General features: G+C 39.0%; 2 protein-coding genes across 2 annotated transcripts; one reads left to right on the top strand and one right to left on the bottom strand.

Annotated features, from left to right (window-relative positions):
• Positions 1 to 734: 734 nt before the first annotated feature.
• LOC108605528 (sodium channel protein Nach) lies at positions 735 to 7525 on the top strand. Its single transcript, XM_017995279.1, has 9 exons — positions 735 to 1018; positions 4138 to 5211; positions 5271 to 5570; positions 5629 to 5710; positions 5763 to 6045; positions 6104 to 6242; positions 6415 to 6625; positions 6945 to 7133; positions 7189 to 7525. Exons 2-9 carry the CDS (start codon positions 4694 to 4696, stop codon positions 7300 to 7302), a joined length of 1836 nt encoding a protein of 611 aa, XP_017850768.1. The 5' UTR covers positions 735 to 1018; positions 4138 to 4693; the 3' UTR covers positions 7303 to 7525.
• Positions 1092 to 1818, bottom strand: LOC108605529 (malate dehydrogenase, mitochondrial-like). The gene has a single exon (XM_033294536.1). The coding sequence runs from the start codon at positions 1481 to 1483 to the stop codon at positions 1127 to 1129; it is 357 nt and encodes a 118-aa protein (XP_033150427.1). The 5' UTR covers positions 1484 to 1818; the 3' UTR covers positions 1092 to 1126.
• Positions 7526 to 23524: the final 15999 nt, after the last annotated feature.

Below are 23524 nucleotides of genomic sequence, written 5' to 3'. Positions count from 1 at the left end.
AATTAAAACAAAATGTGAATTTATCGAAACTAATCGTATCTAAGTGTTTAGAATTTTGATATATGTCTGTATTATGATAAATTTACAACTTGTGACGACTGTGTGGCCCAACAAGTGAACTCATCTTCTTGTTGCTGCCGTCAAAGTCAATTTCAATCAATGTCTAATAAATGTGTAGAATGCCAAAAGCTCTGGGGCCTCAAGTGCACACAATTCATAGCTGTTAAATTTATAGTAAACGTAATCATTGGTAATTCGATTGATTTTATTTGGAAGGCGAACTAATGCTTAAATCGCGCAATTACTTAATGATTACAATTACAAATAAATAATAAAATACATTTGAAAATACAACAAAAGTAATGAACAAAGTCTTGCAGTTTCTGTAATATTTGTATTTGTTTATATAATGTTTGTATTTGTCATTTCTGAATATACGCAAACGTAATTACGATTACAAATATTTAAAAACATTGCAAAATTATAAAAAAACGTAAAATTATTGAAAAAATATAAGACCAAAGTTTTATACGATATTTGTTGTTTAGCAAAATAAGCAAAAATGATCTAAATTAGCTAAAAATAAACATAAATAGTCATAAAAAAATAAAGTAATTGTGCTGAATTACAATTCTTTTTGATTATTTGTCAACTATTTGTTGAGTTTCTGATGCTTTGAATTTGTAAGAAATTCATTTATTGTATACTGGAATTATTTAATGAATTGAATTACACTGCCAATTGTTAATTCAATTGATAAGTAAGTAAATTTAACAGCTATGCTTTGTTTAAAGATTGAACTCCGAGGCTCAATTCAAACTTGACAGTTGTTTATGAACATGTTTGGCTTTTGACATAAATAAATAGTTAATATACTAAACATTTGTATGCTCTACAAATATTCGTTTTTACTAATTTCGACGCTAAAGAAATGTTCAGTGGCCAGTTAAAGCGAACGACGTTGCTGGGACAATGCTGACGGCTGGGACTTCTACAGCGACAGCCGGCGGCACAATGGGTAAGCAATGCATTTAAATTTATTAACTAATTACACATTTGTTATGGTTTGTTCATCATAAGCATCACACACAAATTTTTAAGAGAGAATTCTGTTGTTGATTGCGACTTACATCATCATCTTAACGAAATCTTTGCCGCGCTGTATGGAGGCCTGAAAGATGGGCGAGCACTGCGAGAGCCCGGGCATGATGGTCTCGCCCTCGTGGCCACCAATCACGGGCAGGCTCACCTCAGACGGCTCCACGCTCAGTTGCTCGGCCACAAAGCTTTCGGCTCGCAGCACATCGATGGTGGTGATGCCAAACAAACGATTCGGATCAAAGACATCCTTCTGGATGAGCACATCCGCTGCCAGCGAATTAATCGGATTCGGTATCAGCGCATGCGCCGAGTTCTCCGCTATGGTGCAGACTGCCTCGAAGTCCACAGTGGCGTTCACATCGAAGAGCATCTCGCGCGTCATGCCCGGTTTGCGTAGTGTGCCCGCTATAGCGATCACCAGATTTGCTTCCTTCACCGCCCTGCCCAGCTGCGCCTTTGCAATTGGGTTGGGGCACGGATTGGGGATTGGGGTTTCGGTTTGGGTTTCGATCGCCAACAGCAATGACTAAAAGCGAAATTACAATAACAAATTGCTGGCAGCAAGAGCGTGGCCGAGTACTGTGCAAAAGCCATAAAACCAATTACCATTAATCACAAACAAATACAGACACACGCACGCACGCATACAGTGTGCGCTCGATAAAGCGAACACACAAGGCAAGCAAGTCGCTGGAAAATTAACAAGCGAAAATAATAAAAAGCATTACGATTAAAGTTTAATAAGGAAATAGGAATTTCTATATTCTATTATTATAATTATTTATTTAAAGTTTAAGCAAACGTATTATTATTTTCATATTCCAAAAATTTAAATTTAAGACATAAGAGATATTATTTTGTTGTTATTTAATAATTTATTTTAACTCATTATTGCATTTAAAATTTCCAACAAAATATTAATCGAAGCTTTTATTTAAAATTTTTATTTTATTTTAGTACACAACATTTGTATATTTATATTATTGTTATAAATGAATACAAGTCATCAGTTTCTGGAAATGTTGGAATACAAATATTGGATACATATATGTAAGTATATGCACAAGGAAATATAAAATACACAACCCTGTTTACAAGATATTTAAGATTAATTTTTCAATATAAAAGTACACAAATCATAGATATTGAAAATAATATATTTATTGATATAAAATCTAATGTTTTCGCAAACTTCCAAATCACTTATATATTTTGAGATTAATTGAATTCACTTAACTCTGGTATAAAATTATTTAATTGAACAATTTTTTTCTTACTCAAATTGAATAAGCTTGGAATTTTTAAGCGATCTTTATATTGTGTTTAGAACTATATATAATATTATACAATAGAAGTTAATTGTTTAGCTTTATAAGTTTACTTTCTGTAACATTTACTCGCCACTGCTTTCGACTCTACTTTGTTCACATTACCGAGTGCGCACTGTATGGCAAATACACACGCAATGCGGAGCCCGAGATATTGGACTGGACTCTTGCTCCTAAGCCCTGTCAGCTTCATGATATTCATTTCTTGTTCCCTCTCTCTGTATCTCTTTGCGTCTGTGATTCGCAGCGAGAAACTGCAACAAGTTTCACATGCAGCAAGCTCAAGCAGTTGCTCTACCTTGTCGCTGGCTACGCTTTGGTTTTTCGAGAAAGCGTATCAAGCAGTCGTTGTCGCTGGTCGTTGCAGACGGCGTTGATTTTTGTCAACGGCTGTTGGCCAACAAATTGTTGCAATTGCCACATCCTCTGCTGCTGCGGCATCTTCTGCTTTTTGTTGCCGCAATATATTGACAAATGATCGCTGATAAGAAAGAGTTCAGTTTCGCAGCAGCAGCGGCAGCAACACAAAATAACTGCAACAAATTGCAACTAAAGCGGCGCATTCAATTTAAGTGGGTCGCTATAGCAAGGAGAAACCTTATATATATACACACACACACACATATATATATATATGTTTATATACTTGCTTGCATGTAAGTTCTAGGGCAGCAGCTGTGGCACCTGTTGCAGATATCGCTGCATCATAATTGATGTGCCACAAGAAAAAAATCTCTTTGCAGCAAACTTTGTTTTGTTGCAATGGCGCCAGTTTTGAGACTCAAGATGTCTTGAAACACAAAAAACTTAAGCTAAGCAAAAAAAAAAAGCAATATTAAGATCCTTTCAGCGCTGCTTTTTGGCTACTGGCCGTTCCCTTATCTGGCGAACGCAATCAGAGCCAGAGCCAGAGCCAAGGCTCGACAGCTCGTGATCGTCCCCAGTCCTTTTGTTTGCTCGGTAGCCAACGGTCTGCTGCACTGAAATTTGAAACCACTTCATTTATGTATAGTCTGGAGCCACTTGGCAACAAAGCGCCTCCGCCTTCGCCTTCGCATCCTTGCCCCTGCCCCGCCACAGACCGTGTCAGAAGTTCACACAAAACTCGTGAACTTCTTGGCGGTTTCTTCCTTTTTTTCTTGCTAATTTTTGGGATTCGGAGCTGAGCTGTTGCCAATACACAGTGGTGCGCACATACATATGTAAATTTGAATATGTCGCTAAGCGTTGACCCAGGCATCAATAGTCAGATAGCCAGAATTTGCTCAAGAAATAAACAGCAAAGATTATTTTGTTTTGAAGTCTACGATCTTTGAAATATATGGCAATTCATTAGTAATATTGCCTGATGTTCACTATCATTTTTAAAAAGATGATTGGCTGGTAGATTGTTGAAATTATGCCTAAAATAAAAATGAATTAGCTAACAAATAGACTTGAATATATTATATTAATATTACACCATTTTTTAATTAATATTATAATTATAATCGTATTCTTTTGTCAACTATATGTCACTATTTAATATATTGATATATTCTGCTTATTTGCAGTAAATTATTAAGTATTTTCTTAAATAGTATTTAAAATTGTTGGTCGTACTGCGCCAACTAAACCTTGGATTTCCTTTCTTTAAAGCTTAGCAGTTTTCCACTGTATTTGATAGAGGAAGGATTTCTGATTCCGCGTTTTTTTTTTTTATTTTCAGCAACTAACTCTACAATGCGCACCACTGTGCGGCGCCGGAAATCGCGCAGACTATGAAACAATTAGCCCAATAGCATGCAGCTGCTTGCCAGGCTCAAGCTCAATCCCAATCCCAATCCCAATCCCAAGTCCAGGCACAGTCCCAGCCACACCCACCAATGCAGATCGGCCATTTTGCCGAAATCGAAAACCACCCCACACAGAATGTGGAATGTGTGGAACATGGCGTGACCAGATGCGACTCGAGCTGTGGCAGCATTACGGCTAATGAGCCATCTAGATAAAGTTATAAACAAAGGAACGCGCCACACTGCGCGAAACGCAGGCGAGAGATTGATAGATGGAGATAGAGAGATAGAAATGGAAACGGCATGAATGGAAAGTAATCAATGATAGCGTTGGAACCTTTGGGTTACCCAATTGTTTGTGTCTGTGTGTGTGTGTGTTGCATGTTGCGTTTGATGGGGTCAAAGCAACTAATGCATTAACAATGAAAGGCTTTTAGGCCAGACAGGACAGACAAGCGAACAAATTGAGTGAGTTGGCCACAACGCAAAATGAGGCAAGCTAATGGGAGTTTTATTGAGTTTATGCCACCGCAGCGATTTCAGTTGCAATTGTTGTGTTGTGTGGCACGTTGCGCAGTGGACTGGCCGAAGAGCCACGAGCATGTTCCTGAAACGCAAATGCCGCAAAAGAAGCCAGCGACAGATGAGCGGGCGATGATGAGCCGGCGTCAGCGTCTGCTCGAGACCGTCGTCATCTTTCGACGCAGTCTCATCTATCAGACGAAGGAGTTCTTTCAGAACTCGACGCTGCACGGAGTGCGCTACATAGCGGAGACTGGTCGTCCGATTGGTGAGAAGTTCATGTGGTTTTGCTTCACATCCATTGGAGCGGTGACAGCGCTAGTCATCATCATGAGTCTGTGGGAAAAGTTTCAAACGAATCCAACTATTACCGGTCTTGATACGGACTTTCACAATCAGAATGTCGTTTTTCCAACGACAGTTATCTGTCCTGATACGGCTTTCGATCACGACAAGTCCTACGACGAGGTCTTCAAGTCGCTAGCGTGAGTTCAATTTCGTATACACACATTTTCTTTAGCTAAGCTCTTCCGTTTTTCCGCAGCAACTATGAGGAGAACAAAGCGCAGCTGTTTGCACCTTTTCTCGATCTGTTGACGTCGCTGAACTTTGATAACATCAAGGATGCGGCCATGTTGTCACAGAATGTGCCCATAGACATGCTGCATGAGCGTTCCATACGCGAATGGGCGTTCCTAGTGCACGTCACCTGCGAGAACACGTTGATCTCCTGCAAGTATCGCGACGACGAAATTCCCTGCTGCGATCACTTTGAACCCATTTACACCGAGCATGGCTTCTGCTATGCCTTCAACAGTCGCTTCAAGTCCACGCCCACGGAAGAGTAAGTCTTTCTCTCTCCCTCCCTGTTTCTCTCTCACACTGTTATTTCTCTTTGCCAGCTTGAAGACTGGTCCGCCACACGATCTCTATGAAACGGACAAGAAATGGGCGCTCTTCTTTCTACCCAACAGCAGTTCACGTGTAAGTTCTCTATCTTTTCCTTTTGCTCCTTTTGTTCATTGTCTGCTTGCAGATTTTTATATTCTCGAATGAGGAGTACTTTGGCTCGGACTTCAATGCCCAAATCGACTGGACCGAGGATCAGCTGGTGGAGGTGCGCATTTCCAAAAAGAACACCTACACCACAGACGATGCCCGTCAACTGTCCATTGGCCAGCGCAAGTGCATCTTTGGCGATGAGGTCAAGCTAAGCTACTTTCCCGATGACTACACCTTCTCCTCCTGCATGAAGCAGTGCCGCATCAACAAGGCCATCAAGCTCTGCAAATGCAATCCTCCCTTCTACAAGCCCATTTGTTAGTATTTGCAGCTTATGCCGTTTCTATGCCCATGTCTTTATGTATCTATCCATAGCTAATGCACCCATGTGTACGGTCACAGACTTTAACTGCCTCAATGAGCATCAGCTCAATATAACCAACATCAAGGATTGCCTGCAATGTGAGCTGAGCTGCTCCAAAACTGTCTTTAACATAGACAAGCTCATCAAGCTGTAAGTGATCCTACCCATTGCTCTTTTTTATCAGGCTTACCCCCTTAGGTTTTATTATATAATTTAAATTAAATTCTTACTCGTTGACTTAAAGATTTTCTATTTATTTTTGCTTTCTTTAATTTTTTTATTGCGCACTATTTTGATTGCTCATTTATCTTTTACTTTACAGAACAGAAAAGCCCGAGACTCCAGGCGTGCTAGTTGAGTTTCTCACTTGGCCCATTATTCGCTACAAGCGTGAGGTGCTCTTCGGCTGGGTGGATCTGCTGGTCTCCTTTGGCGGCATCGCCAGCTTGTTTCTCGGCTTCTCACTGCTTTCTGGTGTGGAGATTATTTATTATTTCACATTGCGCGCCTGTTGCATGGTCTACAAGAATAGGGTAAGTCAAATAGAATTTGTTATAAACTAAAACCTAATTAATTAGTATAGTTGTATCAAGTTCAGTGAGCGCTTGATATAATCCTTGCTATTTCTATTAGAGCTACGGAATCAAACTATTGAGTAAAGAAATCATTCGTAATGCTTCTACTTTCTTAAAATGCTTAATTATATCAAAGCTTGGCTTTTATATTACTTGAATAGAGATTTTAATTTATAATTTTGAGGACTCTGCAGAGCTAGTTTTTAATATGTTGCCATGTGCGGGGAACGTTTAAGTATTTAAACTACTATTTGCATTTAAATCCAACCTTCTGCAGCAAGAGCTTTATGAAATCGAAGAGCGCATACGCCACGAGCCGCCACCGGCCATAGATCTGCAGCTGAAGCTCAAGTCCCATTCTCGGCCAGCTATCAACAGTGCCTCAGCTCGATCTGTGCTGCAGGTGCAGCCCGTAAGCGGCACCGATGCGGGCTACATGACAACAACCCAGCGTCGCAACGAAAAGGTGAGAGCGACAATTGTTTTCCAACTTTAAGTGTATTGTGCATTTTGCTTTCCAGGACTACAGCAGCTACTCGAAGAACTTGTATCGCACACCCAAGGTGCTGCCCGATCACGGCTATTTGGGCAGCAAGGACAAATGGCAATTGGATCACGGACAATATCTACCCTAGGACACACGAATGAAAACAATAAAAACCTACTGATGACGACCAACGAAATTTTAAATATTAATAGCAAGCTGATATTACGATATCAAACAAGAAAAACTCAAAAAAAATAATGCAAAGAATTTTTAAATTTGAAAATTGCACCGATTTGCTTAAAAGGAATTTTATTATTGAATCGATACCAATGTACAAGCCATTACATTAAAAACCAATATTCTATTATGCAATAAAAATAAATCTATGCACAGTTAAACAAACAGATTCGCTGCAAATTCAAATTCAGCCAAAGACTTCATGAGCGACAAAACAACGAACGCGAGCAACGAACAAAGCTGTTGATAGATCGATAGTTGCGCGTGAGCCGATTGTAAAAAATAGATCGGGTTTGACGATAAGTCGATAAGTCGCGCTCGTTTGCTGGCTCAAGTGCACAAGCTGAGCCTTCGTGTTTTTATTTTAATTTTTATTTTTTTTTCTTTTTGTTTTTGTGCAGTGTGTGTTAGTTTAAGTGACAGTGCAAGTGTTTATAACGTTATTAATTAATATAGCGCATAAATATGTAAAGCGCCATGTGCAGCGGTGCGGTCCAAGGACTGCGTGGGCGGGTTTTTTTTTTTTTTTTTTTTTGGGTTATTTGGCATTAGGGCAAAAACAGGCTTATTAATATATATTAAAGTTGTTTATTAAATATGCGTTTAGTTTTGACATTTCGACACACTTTAGCTACATTTTTGCATATGAATTTGAATTTATTTATTCATGCTGCATGTAAATAATGATTAATGTCCTGCTTCTCAACATGGTAAGCTCTGCTATGCTGTTTTTTTTTTTGCACTTGTAATTTGATCTTGTGTGTTCTGTCTTACTTGAGCGCAAGCTTTAAAAATTAAGCCTTTTACCTATTTTATGCTAAAAGCAAAATGCAAAAAGGATAGAAAGTAAAAGCATAGTCAGCGATAATTTCTAATTTAGATTGGATTGTTGAACTGAAGCTAAACTTTTGTGTGCAAACAGATCCTGGTAATGAATCCATGTGAATACAAGTCATAAGAATTTAAATGGCAACAAACAACGCGTCGTATGCTTAACCAATTAAACATGCTTCGTGCTGAAGTTCACTGCACTGTGGCGATGGCTGCCAATCCCAACGGCGGCGCAGGGCAGAGCGAAAAGCATTTTTCAGTTAACATCGTTGCTGGCTCATTGTTAATACCATGGGCTCCGGCCTGTTGGCCAAAGACAACGTGCCAACAGGTGGAATGGGAGCTGACGCTGACGCCAAGGGGTCAAAGGGTGGCACAGCTACTAGTAGTGGCGTCGCTCGCTTGGGGGCTGCGGTTGGGCGGTCGGTCGGTCGCAACGTTCGCAACGTTCGCTTGTAGTTGTAATTGCAGTTGTAAGTCGCATAGTATAGTACTCACTGTACTACTTCTCTCACTCGCTCTTGCGGAGCTCATTCATTCAATGGCATGCCCAGACAACCAACTACCCCAAACCCAAACCCAAACCCAATACCAATCCCAACCCCTTTGGCCCGCTGCATACTTTCAAGCGAATGAATGAAAAGCCAAAGTTTGCCGCGTAGTTTATTTGCTCTACGTGTATATATGTGTGTGTGTGTGTGAATGGCGGCTTATTTTTTAGTTGCTTTGCTAGTCAGGAAGCTACGCTATGCCCTCCAAGCAGCTTCAAGTCTCGTTGTTGTTGTTGTTTTGCAATGCAAACGGCTTACACTAAGCCTGCATTTATTGATAATTAATATTCAGCACATATTATGCAGACATTATCAGCGCTTTAAAAGGCTCGCACTAAGCCGAGCTCAAGTCTTAAATTATGCGCAACAAACTTTCAGCGAGGGTTAAATCCACACACAGCCTTTGCCAGCGACAACAATTAAAGCCTGTTAACGGGCATGTTGACAATGCGCACGCCTTCCAAACACACACACACACACACACACACACATAGAAACACACAAACACACATACTATAGGCAGCGCCACATGCATGCATAAATAAATTTTTAGCAAAGTTAATTGAAATAATTACGTTTGGGGGCGTGTTTCGGTTTCTGCTTTGCGCTAAAGAATGAAAACGAATAGCAAAGCGTAGTCCACCGACTATGTATATATATGTATTGCATATATGTGTGTGTATAGTCTAGTTGGGTATAATTATAGCTATAGATATGCCAAAAGGTTTGCTCAGCTCTACACTCGGCGAAAAAAACAAATTAATTATTAAATAACTTTGGCCAACTTTTATATGCACTTTGACTTCAGTAGCGCAATGAACTTTACACACACACACACACATTTAAACGTTTTGAACAGTTCAAAGGTTGTAGCTAAAGCGCCATCTAGCACTCGAGCTCTACAAATGGGAATATCTTATTTAAATGGCTTCGATATTTTTTCCTTTTCTCGTCGATGCTTTGTATTATATTTCGACTCTCAAAGCTTTCTAATTATTTAAATTTGTTATATTCGATTCAAATTCGTTAAATTTATAGATAGTTTAAACTTTATTTTAATATTTCGAAGGGTTAAATTTGTTTCCTAATCAAAAACAAAATTAAAAAGCAATAAAATAGTTTTAAATACAAACAATGCGCACACAAATAGTTTGTTAGTGCTTTGATTTTGTTTTTGAATGGCTCTGTGAATGAATTGAAACTAAACTTGTAATTTGTGGCAAGCACAATGGCAATACACATGACAGTGGCAGCCGTGGCAGCAACTTGCAGCATGAAGCAAGTTTTTTGGCAGTGGCACGGTTCTTTTATTGTTTTGGATACTTTTTGTGGGCAGGGGGTATGGGGATTGTTTGCTCGTTGCTCTGGCAGACGAGGCGTATACGCAATCTGTGTTGTGTGTGTGTCGCTTTGCCAGGCGGAAACGGAAGGTGGCACATACAGTGTGCACTGGTTAAGACGACAACAAATTGCATTGCACGAGACGTTGCACAAAAAATAAGAAAAACAAACAGTTGCAACAATAATAGCCAAAGAAATTTACGCAAAAAACTGACGGGCAAACAAATGAGCAAACAGCAAAGCGCAAGCGACAAACAAACAGTGCGTGGGCGAGAGTGCAAAAGGCCATGGCATTTTGTATAAGAGGGGACAGCAGCGTGGAGAGAGGGCCGCGGGGCTGAGTTACTGCGGTAGAAACTTTGGGGTCCTGATAGACAGCTTAATTAAGATTGCCAGGATAATGCTCAAATGAAGATGCAGCTGCAATAAGCACAAACAGAGAAGAAGAAGATGAAACAGCAGAAAGCTGTACGCACTCGACTTTTTGATACACTTTGCAACATTTGAGTTAAAAGTAAAATTGATTTGGCAAAATATGAAATAATAATAATTAATATACGCATATAATATAATAGATTAGGCCAAAGGGGTTGCTGATCAAAGTTGGGAGCAACTAGAGGCAATTTAGACTCAGCTAGAGTTGGAAGTTTGTTCACTATTTAGAATTCTTAGATGTGCTCAATACTTAAGTTACCCCTTTGCATATTTTATGCAACTAACAAAGTGTATAAATATCATAATGCAGCAGTTGAAAGTAAAAGGGAATGCCAGAGAAGAGGCAGCGATAAGTGCAAAAGCCAAAACAGTTTTTAATTCCATAAAAGTTGTTTCCGTTTTCATTGCATTTAGACTCGAAAGTAGCGCTTGACCAAAGATAAAAACTAATAGCAAAAGCTCACCCCATTGCCATGACAACGTTCATGAGAGCAACTCTTGAGTGCATAAATGTCAGCTATAGTATATATATGTATATATTAACAATTTATTGTATACAATATGTACAACGATAATATCAGCAAAGTGGAGAAGAATCAAAGTAGGCGCAAGTTGAGTAAAAGTAGAAAATAAGAAGTGACAATAAAATAAAAACAACAATGACTGCATTAAGCTTCCACCAAAATTTTAATACCTGGCTACTTACAACTAAATTTCGATTTATTTTGCATGCCCAGCGTTAGACCAATTTGAATTAAAGCGTATAAATTTTAAAGAATTTATTGAATGACTTAATTTAAATGTAAATGGTTTGATTTTTATGGCCAATGCAGTTACATAAATTAATATTTAACTTGTTGTTTATCTAAATTATAAAGTTGCTAAAATCTAAGTGTTCCTATAGATAGCCAAACATACAGACAGAATTATTTGAAGTCAGCTCAGCCTTCTAACTATCAAGAATTTATTCACTTTAATAAATTGAATTCATATATTCGCATAATGTAGGCACGTTTCGATTTCTATTTGATTTTCCAAGAAACCGCAAATGTTAAAGGCGAAAGCACCGTTATAAGTGATCTAGGTGCATAGAAAAATATATAGAAATTGCATGTGAAGAGTCCAAATAATGCTGTTTAGCCAACACTGCATTTTGATATATAAAATAATAGAATTTTAGAATTAATCTCTGCAAACTTTTAGAGCCGCCCTCGTATGCGCTGAGCAAAAAGCCACAAAGCCAACGCCAAATGGGCAAACGGAGAAAAAAGAGAAGAGAATCCATTTGAAGCTGACAACATGGCAAGTGCTTCGCATCCGTTGCAGTTGAAGATTGAGGGGGAGTTCTCAGTACGGATGCGGGGGTGTGGCTTGGGAACGTGACCAATGCCAATTTCTATTGCATCGATTGCCATTGACTTTTCGGGCAACGAAAGCCACAAGGAGTAAGCTATACTTGTTCTCTATATGTGTGTATGTGTGTGTGTGTGTGTGTGCGTGAGCCTGTGATCTGCTAACTGCGATTAGAAAATGATTTACACCTTTTGCCTGGAAAGCAGAACGGGCTGCGTACAACAAGCAATGTGCAACGTGCAACGTGCAACATGAAGCTGTGGCATGCTGCATGTGGCTGCTTGGCTGCTTGGCTGGCTGCTTCCTCGGCTCTATGCAATTATACATTTTATTATTATTAACGTTAATGTCGCCCATGGGATTGGCTGGCTGTCTTGGCTTGGCTGCATCTTCACTGCTGCTGCTGCTGCTGCTGCTGCGTCTGCAGCATAAAAGGCGCTTATTAATATAAAATTGCCATCAACAATTTAAGTACCAAGCGCACTGAGCGCTTAAAGCATTTGCTTTTGCTTTTTGCTGCTGCTCATGCATAATCAACAAAAATTAAATTTTGTTGGTTGCACTTGCCACTTGCTGTGGCAGCAGCAGCAGCAACAGCTGTGTGTGCAACCGGCGAATGCAGTGCGAAAAACAAAACGCGCAAAAATGTTGCACAAACAGCTGGCAAGCAATGGTGCCCCACCAACAATGCCACACAGCCACAGCCAAAACTCTGGCAACTGCAGTTGCTGCTGCTGCTGCTGCTGCTGGCTGCATTAAAACTAAATCAAGCTGACGCTGACAGCGCTGCAAGCGTCGACAGCAGCAGCAGCAGCAGCAGCAGCAATGACGCTTAACATATTTTATGAAGTTGGAAACCAGTAATAAAGTAGGAAGCGCTGCCAGCTGCAATAAACACACACACACGCACACACACACCCACATATTTGTGCTCTTGATCCCGCTCTCACTGTGTGCTGCAGCTGCTCTCACGCTCTCTCTCTCTCTCTTACACACACACACACACACAAGCAGCAGCAGCTTGAATTTGGCGGGGTTGTTGTAACGTCACTTGTGCCCAAGTCTCTGCGCGCCCTCTCTCTCTCTCTCTCACTCGTTCTCTCTCTCTCTCTTGATTTGAATTTGAGCATGCTAAAAGTTCAGTGCCGCATTCGTTGTTGCGTATGCGTAATATGCAGCATATTTAATTGGGATAGTCAAAGTACTAGCTTTAAAAATTAGTTTATAAAATGGCAAATGATGATGATTTAACTTAATTTTGCTTTGAGCACAAAAACTATTCAAACAATTTGATTACTTTCCAAAACTCATATAATAACTATGAATATATAAATATACAAAAATAAATTATATACATATACTTATTAAATTGCATTAAAACATAAATAAAAATTGAATAAAATGAACAATAAATCAAATATGTAAAATTGAAATCAAATAAAAATGTAAATATATATGCAATTATAAATAAATATCCAAGTACAAATGGAATAAGCATATTAAATTGCATAAAAATAATAAAAGTAAATATTAAAAAAAATATTCCATACCAAATTGAATTAAAATCAAATAAAAATGTGAATATATGTATCAATCGAATTGCATTAAAACATAAATAAAAATAATTAAAGTTAATATAAAAAGAACAATGACGTACCAAATAAAAGAAGATAAAGTTTAAAATAAAATGTGTAAAAATAAAATGAAATAAAAATTGAAATATGAATTCAAAATATAAGTAATATTAAATAAAAATTACTATATATAATAATACCAAATATATATATATGTACATTTTGCTTGCAACCCTTGCGCTTGCTGAACCGCTCCTGGAACGCAGCCTGGCCAGGCGCAGAGTCTAAAAACGTGCGCCTTACAAAATGCCGGTTTAGCTTCCAACATTAACGTTAACGTTGTGTTGCATTTTGGCGGCGTTAAACGTATACGTAATGTTCACTCTCGCGCTCTCTCTCTCTCAATTTTATATGCTTTATACAGTTTTGGTTGTTGGTTTTGTCTGTTTGCAATGGAGAGCGCAGCGCGCCTGAGTCGCTGGCTGAGCTGGCTTTAGCCTAAGTCAGCTTGTTCTTATTCCCTTTTCGCACGCTGTACGCACACACAGACAAACGAGCACACACACACACACACATACACAAATAGACGGCATGTCAAATGAATTGCATGCAGCATGCTGCAAGTTGATGTTGCTGCTGTTGCTGCTGTTGCTGCTGCCTGGCGTCAGTTAGTTTTGTGTGCTGCTCGCGTGAGGACGTGCCCCATAGGCAGACACCGCATAATACAAAAAACGCAAAAGCGCTAAACGTAAAGCGCTGCGTCTTCTCATATTGCTGCCACTCTCGGTGTCTTCTTCGTCTCGTTGTTGTTCTTGTTATTTTTTGTTGTTACTGTGGTCAGTTGCAGCTTGGCTATCTGCTCAGCGATCTACGCGCGACAACACACACACACACACATACAAATAAAACGAATAAAAATTGTGCTGCTTAAAGTTTAAAGTTAAAAGAAAAAAACAGCAAAAAAAAGATAAGCAAAATCAAGTGAAATATTATATTTTAATTTTGTGCCCGCATGCCCTTGCCGCTTCCCTTTGCCGCAGACTCGCGCGCGTGCATCAACAGCTTGCCACAGCAGCTAGGCTCTTGCCTCTTGTGCTTGCCACTTCTTCTTCTTCTTCTTCTTCTTCTTCTTCTGTTTTTTTTTTGTGTCTTATTTTTTGCAATTTTTGTTTATGTGCCAAACTAGTTTCGAGTTAATTGAATTTGGTATATAAGTATATATTTTTTTATTCTGCGCTCGGTTCTCGGTTCGCCACAGCGACGCTGCAGCTAATTTGCAAATGCTGTTTGATCGACGCAGCAGCAGCAGCTCTAGGTAAGTTTTAAATAGCAAAAATTAATCGAGAGCCACACAAACTTATCAAACGCTTGACAAATGTTGTCAACTTGCAAGTTGTTTAACAGTTTTGCCAATCGTATGTGGCATGTGGCATATTGTTGTTGTTTTTCATAAATTTTGCATGCCTCGCACGTTGTGTGTGTGTGTGTGTGTGTGTTGCATGCAGCTTTGCTGACATTTGCCGCCGCTTATCAGTTTGACAGCCGCAGGACATGCGGTCGCGTGGCGGCTTTTGTCGCTCCCATCAGAGTCGCTCCATCAAATTAGAACGCAAAATAAACCCCAAAAACCCGTAACCGAAAATCAAACAAAGCTTCGACTGACAATTTTTCGTTTTTCGGCTGCCTGTTTGTTTATTTTATTCAGAGCCAGCAGCAGCAGCAGCAGCAGCAGCAAGTAGCAGCCAGTGGCAGCCACTGCACGTTAAGAATATTTTGAGTACGCTTGGTGGGCGTTGGGCGGCTCATAAAATAATAAACGTCACCCCTTGGCTTAAGTTTGTGCATTGTCTGTTTTATATATACAATAAGCTATAGTATATATATGTTGTCTGTTGTCTAATTCATGCAATTAGCTACAAAAACCGCTTGCTACATTTTTGAAGGCGTTTATATTGCTCTACATAACCTAAAATAGGCATCAAGTAATACATAATTACTTCAAATATTATTTTTAGAAATCTTTTGAGCCATATAATATAATTTAATTTTAGTTACATGCGTTTACGGCTTCAAATTGTTTTGCTTCTTTTATTTTGCAGTTTTTCGCTTTATTTTATTAAAGCACAGCCTTTGACTAAGTGTATATTGTAGTTGGATGCATTTTGAATTGCGCGAATTTGTATTTTGTGAAAAATAAGATTACTTAGAGTTGCTTTTAATTATAAATTTTTATAAAGTGTATCAAATATAATTTCACTTTCATGCGAAGCTTTAGGCAAAGTATATATAAGTTGGATTAGGTGTATTCAAGTTGAGTTCCTAATTGAGCTTTTGTATAACAATAATTTATTAATATAATGCAAAACATTTGACAAAGTCTAGTTGGGCGCTCAATTAGGTTCTTCTAATTTCTATAGCAAAGCAAATGATTTGTAAAATATTTGCCAAACTTCCAAGCAAAGTGTTTAATCAATCAAGTTTTATAAATTGTATCAATGGGCGCTCTGCAGGCAAAGTGTATATGCTAGTTGGGTGCATACAGTTTGATTTTTTATAGTTTTTTTTATTTGCTACAAATGGTGCTAATAATTTCATGCTTCACTCAAAGTGCATATTGTAGTTGAGTTGGCGCTGCTTGCTTAACGTTTTTTAATTGATTTTTGGCTATGCTGCCTTCTTGCTACATTATTAGCCCTTTCAGAGTCCGCTCTAACCCATTTGTAGTGCCCCAATCTTCCCACTGACTGCAGTTGGCAGCTTCGGCTTCAACTACTTATGCGTTCATTGCACTTACCAAATCGACTGTCGCCCAAAGAGCGAGCGCGGACTTAGGTCAAACGCTTTACTTTTTGCTTTGCTTTGCTTTGTTTGGGGTTCGCTGTCAAATCAAGGCATCAAAGTATAAGCCGACGAGGAGGCTGCTTTGGGCTGTTTTTTTTTTCGGTTCAAGCCAGATTTTGTGGAGGTGACAAAGGTTTGTTGCTGTTGCTGTTTTGTCCGCCAACGCTGGCCCCAATGGCCGCCACTCAAGAGTCAAAGTCAACGCCATTGTTGGCATCCACACTGCTCCACTAATCATGTGACACACATATATGGACAAGCAGCGTCAAAGGGCTAGCAGGGGGCGGGGGCTGGGCTGGGCTGCATTTGTTGTTGAGCTTGTTTTGTTGGCTATATGGAGAGCCAATTGCCAAAAGCCAAATGCGCTGTTTGCTTGTCACTTGGACCGCCGCTCGTTCAGCTCAGCTCGGCTCGTCTCTGATTGAATTTGAGCAGGTTATTGGCCTGGCGGCCAGCGGCAATGATTAGTGCAAAGGATACGTTTGTATTGTAGGCTATTAGCCAAGGCTATGCTACGCTGCATGCAGCTCATGCCTCACTCAGTTTTTCCTACGCTTGCAATTTAATGCTTGTCAATGAAAATTGAAGCGCTGCCTTTGCTTGCATGTCAGTCTGCAAGTCTCACGCGCGCTCTCTCTCTCTCTCTCTCTCGCGCCAGTTGCAGTTGCAGCCACAACTGGCCGAACTTGCTACCCCAAAACACGCCTTGGGCGCCTCGAGTGCCCAAGGATGCTTTTAGTGCGGCTTTTGGGCCACAAGTTCTAGTTAAAGTTGTTAGTGGCGGTTGCTGTTTGCTGTTTTTGCTCTTGAGGCTCCATAGCGCCAAAAACCGGTCTCAAAAGTTGTCTAAACGCTTATCCCCCAGTCCCTAGCAACACACACACACACACACACACACACACACACACAGAGATGTGACTGTGACTGTGTTTGTGTGCGGCTGCTGTCTCTCTATGCGAATTCCCAGTGGAATGTGTTAAAGTGTCTAAAGCTGTTGGCTACCGCCTGCGCGCCCTCCCACCCCCTCCCACTTTGCACTATACCTTAAGTAGTGCTAGTAGTAGTAGCTAACAAATCACAAATACAAAGCGCTTCGAGTCGTGTTTAAGCAAATTGCTTTCTAGGTTAATATCTAAATAGTTAACCAAGGATTGCAAATAAGAGTTATTAGTTCTACAGAAAATCGCAGATCGCAGTATTAGAATTGAAATGAGAAGAATAAAAATTTAATTTTTTTGGAATAAGAATCTTAATATTTAAAGCTTAAATATTTATAAAAAAAAACGCACAAAAGAAAGTTTTTATGCATTTTTTACTATGAAAACTTATAAAATGTGCTCAATTTTAATTATAATTGTTACAAGCAACCATTATTTTTTAAAATTTCAACATCAAAGTTAAAAATTAAAGTGGAAATTATAAATTTCTTTACAATTGTTATTGTAAAATTTGAAAATTAAATAGAATAGCATATAAGCAAATTTGTATTTAATTCTTATTTATTAATTCTTTCATTTAAAGTTGCATTTCTCTTATTTTACAATTTGTGTAGCAAATTCTATTCAAGATTGCCAAGTTTGCTGATTGAAAGGCGTGCTGCCATTTTGATTGAATTCCATTTTTACACTTTGCTGCTACTAAGAAGTTTTAATGTGCAACTTGCGGTAGAGTAACGCTCATTAGGAATTCGGCACAAGCTTACAATTTAAATTGAGTTTTTTAATGACAAGGCAGCGCCTTGGCTATTCAATCATAAATTTCATGGGCTTGCCGTTAGCTTTGAGCGCGGATTAACTGCTTGGAGTGGTCAACTGGCTAATGAGCTGAGCCAACATTGAATGTCGTTTCGCTTCTGTGGCTTCTGCCACAACAAAAACAACTAAACGGGGCAACACTAATTGCATGCATCAACTGCAGCGTAAGCTGTCCAAGCTCTCCCAGGCTGTCAACCCTTTTTGGCTGCCAAATTCTAAGCGCTCGCCTCAGCTCGGCAACAAAATTAATTTCCGCGCAACTTGACTTGAGTTGCCTCAACTGTCGCCGTATTTATCTTTAACTAGCTATATACTGATAACAGATTGCCAACTTTTTGATACACTTTGAATATTTTCAAAGCTTGTGTGCTGCATTTGAAACAAATCTGTTAAATAGATAGATTTTTTTCTCAATTTGCGATTTTCAATTTTTTAAATTGAATAACGCTTCTTCGCAAGCATAAGTATTCAAATACCAAACTTAGGCTCGCTAGCTCTTATAGTCTTTGAGTTTTTGTAGCTCATACAGACAGAAAGTGCACAATTTGTCTTGCTGTTAAAGAATTTATAAAATGCATGGCAGCATACCCTTTTTCCATGTCAAAGTGTACAAGTATGTATAGGAATATAGTTATAGCAATATAGCTGCAGTTACTTTAGCTTCACTTTAGTTGAAGCTACTCTAGACTTAACTTTGTCCACGCCACCAAAGCGTTAATGGAAAATGCTGAAACTTTAGGTTTTTGTTTATTTTCATTGTTTGTCAGCCAATATTGGCACTGAGCTGAACTATAACCAGACGACATAATTGATTATTGCAGCGTATGCTAGTGGAAAATTTCCATTTGACATGCATACATGTGGGTAGCCAAACAGCAAGCAGTCTCTCCTAATTAGCTGGCCAGCAATTATGGCTAAGAGTGCTTAGAGGTCAGCGTGGGTGGAGGGTGAGGGGAGCAGCAGCACATCATGAGAGTAGCACCCAAGTAAACCAATTAGTCCAGAGCTTGGCAAAGTGCAGCAGCAGCTACATTGTTTGTGTTTGTTGCTTTGACTACTGGTAAGACAGTCAGTGTCTTGTAGCTTCTGGTGTTATAAGCGCATTTGACTTCTTACACAATGCGGACAAGGCTCGAGAGACTTTGTGAAGTTGGCAACAGAAGAAACTTGGGCATAGGTCAAGCAAATTTCGGAGATTAGCGCTAAAATATGTTTTATCGATAGTATCGATAACAGTTGCATTGCATTCAAATAGTTCAGTCAATATATTATCGACAACTGCTATTGAAAAATTGAATTATTTATCATATTAAATCAATTTATGATGCTATCGAAAACAAAACTAATTTGCTTTGATAACATTTAAAATGTTTTTTTGTACGAAAACTGTTCAGTGCTATCGATAACACTTAGCTAAATAGCATTATTTGCATTGCTCTATTTGCTCTTTATTTATTCGCTAGCTTTATTAGCTTTAGAACTCCTATCGATGCTATCGATAACATACTCTAGTGCGATAGTCTTACAACAGCTCTTAGCTCCAATTAGCAGCGTCTCAAAGCTTGTTAGGTGTAGTACATTTTACATTTCCTTATGTTGCTCATTGGCATTTGTTACAAAAATTGTCCCTCCCCCCCCAAAACACAGCAAGTCGCTTTGGCGCCTTCTCCGCTTGGCGTTCAATGAAGCTTGAAACGCGCTGCAAAACGCGCACGAAACGCTCTCAAGTAATGGAAATCCGCTTTGGCCTTAACTCTTAACTTAAACTATGGCTTTGTTACGTATTTCCCTTTCGGCTGCTGCCGCTTGTTGTTGTTGTTGTTGTTATATACCTCGTGATGTGAAATTATTGTAGGGCATATAATGAGTCAGTAAAGCGATTGTTCAAAACTTTAGACAGGGTGGCCTGCGAGTCGAGAATTTGCATTTGCAGTTTGGTTCGCTCGCTCGCTCGTTCTCTGTTTTTTTCTTTTGCTTTGCATACATTGTATGCCCTTTGGCTTTTGCCTGGCATCAACAACAACAACAACAGCAGCAGCAGCAGCGAGTTAAGCGGCAACAAAGCAGTAAACGTTACTAATGTTGCAGTTGCATTGAATGTCGACGTTGCATGCCGCCAGTTGTACATATTATTGCATTTTGTAAGCTAAGTGATTTCAACATAGTTATTTCTGCCACTCTTCATTTTGCGTACACTCCTCGCCGCGTCCTCGCACACCCTTGGCATAATATAATACAAGTTGCTCTCGAGCCAACTTGATGACTTGACTGCGTTGCCAATGCGGCGTCGTTGCCGTAGCCCGTTGCCCGTTGCCGTAAACTTTTCCTTAAGAAAAATTACAATTTTGATAAGTTAAAAGCAAGCAGCACCGTCACTTGCCACAGAGTGGGCGTGGTACCTACTACAGCCGGCAAAGCCATACGCTTAAGTGGGCCCTTAAGTGCCTACAAGTTGTGGTCCAGGCAATCGAATTGCATTTTGTTGCTCTGCTGCGCTCTATGCCATTTAAGAAAAGTTCTTGCCACAAAAAACTTTTGCCACTTCAATGCCGTTCAAATATTTAGCAGACAAAAGATCTGTCTAAAGATAATACCGACTTACCACTGCAAGCAGCTAGAGCAAGGCTTAGCTGTCTATGCTCAAGCTCAAGAGCTATAAATTTCAGTGCGTATGAGTAATATGGTTAATAAACAAAGCACAAGTTGCAATGCTAAAGTGTAAGCGAATCGTAGTAAGTAAGAGGATTTTTAGCTATACAAATAATTATTTCTTTACTCTTATAAAACTAAACACTTAATTATTGTAGTCAAAATATTAAATATGCGAAAATCTCTTGAGTCATGGATTTTTAACCATTAAAAAGAATAATTAAAAATGATTTTAAGTCAAAAATGGCAAAATATCATAATATTGCGATTATTGTTAATAAATTTTACATTTATACTCTGCGTAATATTTTTAAAATAAATAAATAAAAATGAGCGAACTTAGTTTTAATTTAAAGACTTTGACTTTATTAATTCATTTATACTCTAAAAACAGCAAATGTGAATTAATATAATTATAATTGTAATACTTATTTCATGATAAAAAATATATATATATATTAAATGTATTATTTAAACAAAATAATATAATAAATAAAGGTGGGATGGACTAGCAACTAAGGCCATCAATATATTGAATAGAATGCAGGTCCCTCGAGGGATACCACTGAGATGAATAAAGAAGGTTAAATCAATTGGAAAAATAATGAAATTTGCTTTCTCATTTAATTAGACATTATGTTCAATAAAAAATATTTTAAAACATGGTATGGGGTATGAACTAGGATAGGTATACATGGGTATATATAAAATTAAAAGAGGGCTGAACCTCTTTGGTCTTGAGGGGATTAAGCTAAGGGCTAGACTAATATAAAATAAATTGAATGAATCGATTTCAGTGCTTTTTGAATGAGTTCTATAAACATGGCAATGATTAAATTGCAGTTGTCCTAAGCTCAAGCATGGATGGCATGCCAATCAAAATGAAATTTTTTATTTTATTGCTGCATTGCTGAATGTGTAACTAACAAACGTTTCTCTTCTCTTTCTCTTTCACAGCCATAAATGTCGATTTGTAAATACGTCGCACTCTACAGTTTATTGAATCGAATAATATAAATTAAAGTATTATTGGAATTAGCGAGCGAGCGAGCGAGAGAGAGAAATAAGTGTTCAAAGTGCCACATAAAGTTAATTAGTAAAGTTATGTTAAATTAAATATTAAGTGCGCGCGGCTTTGCTAATCACATTAACTAAAACATAAAAGCCAAAACCAAATTGCAGACACGCGTTTCGCTGGGCATAGATCGAATAACAACAACAACAACTAAAACAACAACAACTGTCAAAAGCTGGCAACCAACTGCCAAATGCTCCCGTAGAGCAAATTGAATAACAACAACAATAACAGGAGGAGCAGCAGCAGCAGCAATAATAACTACGCTAGTAATGCCCCAGAGAGATCAGCTGGGAGCGCTGAGTGCATTTTGAGTTTAATTACGCAATTAAATAGATATTTGCCACAGCGGCGGTGGCAGTGGCAGTGGCAAAACCCCAGGGCGGCAGACAGTTGAACGAACCACTGTCTCGCTCTCTCTCTTTCTCTCTCTGGCGGCGCAGAGCTTTGCGCGCTTTACATAAATTTCTGGTAAGTTTTAGTAGTAAAAGAAAATTATGTATCAACAATCGATTCTAAGCCCAATGCGAGGGCTGCTCTTAAAATGCTGCAGGCTATAACTAAAATATTTTAAAATATTTGTAAAGTTTGTTTTGAATTATTTCGGCGACGATCTTACTTAAGGCTTCAAATATTTTTGAAATATTTTTTTGCTACTTAAGGTTTGACATTATAAATATGTGCGAGAGTCTTTCTTATCTATAAAATGTGCAAATAAAATGTTAAAATATTTGTAAGACGTTAAAATATTTAAGCGAGTTTAAAGTTTCTAAAACTTAAAATACCCATGAGACATTAAACAAATTTGAAATTGAATTGAATTAAAGCTTAAGCTAGTTGAGCTTGAAGTTGGCTTGACATATTTGTACGTGGGGCGAGGGCTGCGCCTAAAGTTGCAAACTAATGAAGTTTGAGTTTTCATTTGCACTTGCAAAAAGTGAAGCAAATCTGCTGTAATTTGATGGCAACTTGAGGCGGTGGCATGCAACATAAAACTATTTGGCTTGTTGCGTTGGGTGGCTGTGTGGGTGGGTGGTTGGCTCTCTGACTTTTATGACTATTTATTGCCAAGGCACTAACTAGAACAGCGCTTGGCAGCCCTAGATTGGGGCTGGGGCAAGCGATATTATCAATTTGTCCTGCTGATAGCGCTTATGGGTTTAAAATTTTACAACGTTGGCAATTTGCAATTGGCAAACTAACGACAATATCGTGCTTGTTAGCAGGCTAATGCTATCTGCTTGCCACTTGCCACGTTGCCTGCCTCTGCCTCTTGGGCTAATAACTTTTAGGAGTTGCGCTGTAGCTGGGGCTACAAAAATTAATCAACCTCTCGTATTTCCGCCATAAAAAAAAAAAAAAAGAAATGTTGCTTGCCGACAAATTTGCCAAGCAGGCTGGAGTAGTGAACGGAGGGGTGGGTGGGGCGGCGGCGGCGTCAGAAGAGGAGATTGCATTTCCACTTCATCAGCATTTTAATGGCGCCTTATTGTTGCCAGCCGGCTTATTGACAGCAGTCACCCCCCTCCACCCAAGTTAGTTACTCAATGCAAGTTGCATGCCACTTCAATTCGTCGCTCACACACACACACACACACACACAGATTCCAGACTCATTGCGAATTAATGTGCGCGTTTTAATTAATGAAATTATCAACATTATAATGTGTCGATTATGTCGCTTCGCTGACAAAATCATCAGCGCAGAGAGTCAGAGAGAGCGCAAGTC

This window comes from Drosophila busckii, chromosome X, assembly GCF_011750605.1.
Source record: "Drosophila busckii strain San Diego stock center, stock number 13000-0081.31 chromosome X, ASM1175060v1, whole genome shotgun sequence".
Classification (NCBI taxonomy): Eukaryota; Metazoa; Arthropoda; class Insecta; order Diptera; family Drosophilidae; genus Drosophila; species Drosophila busckii.
This window is presented reverse-complemented; position numbering and strand designations above follow the sequence as displayed.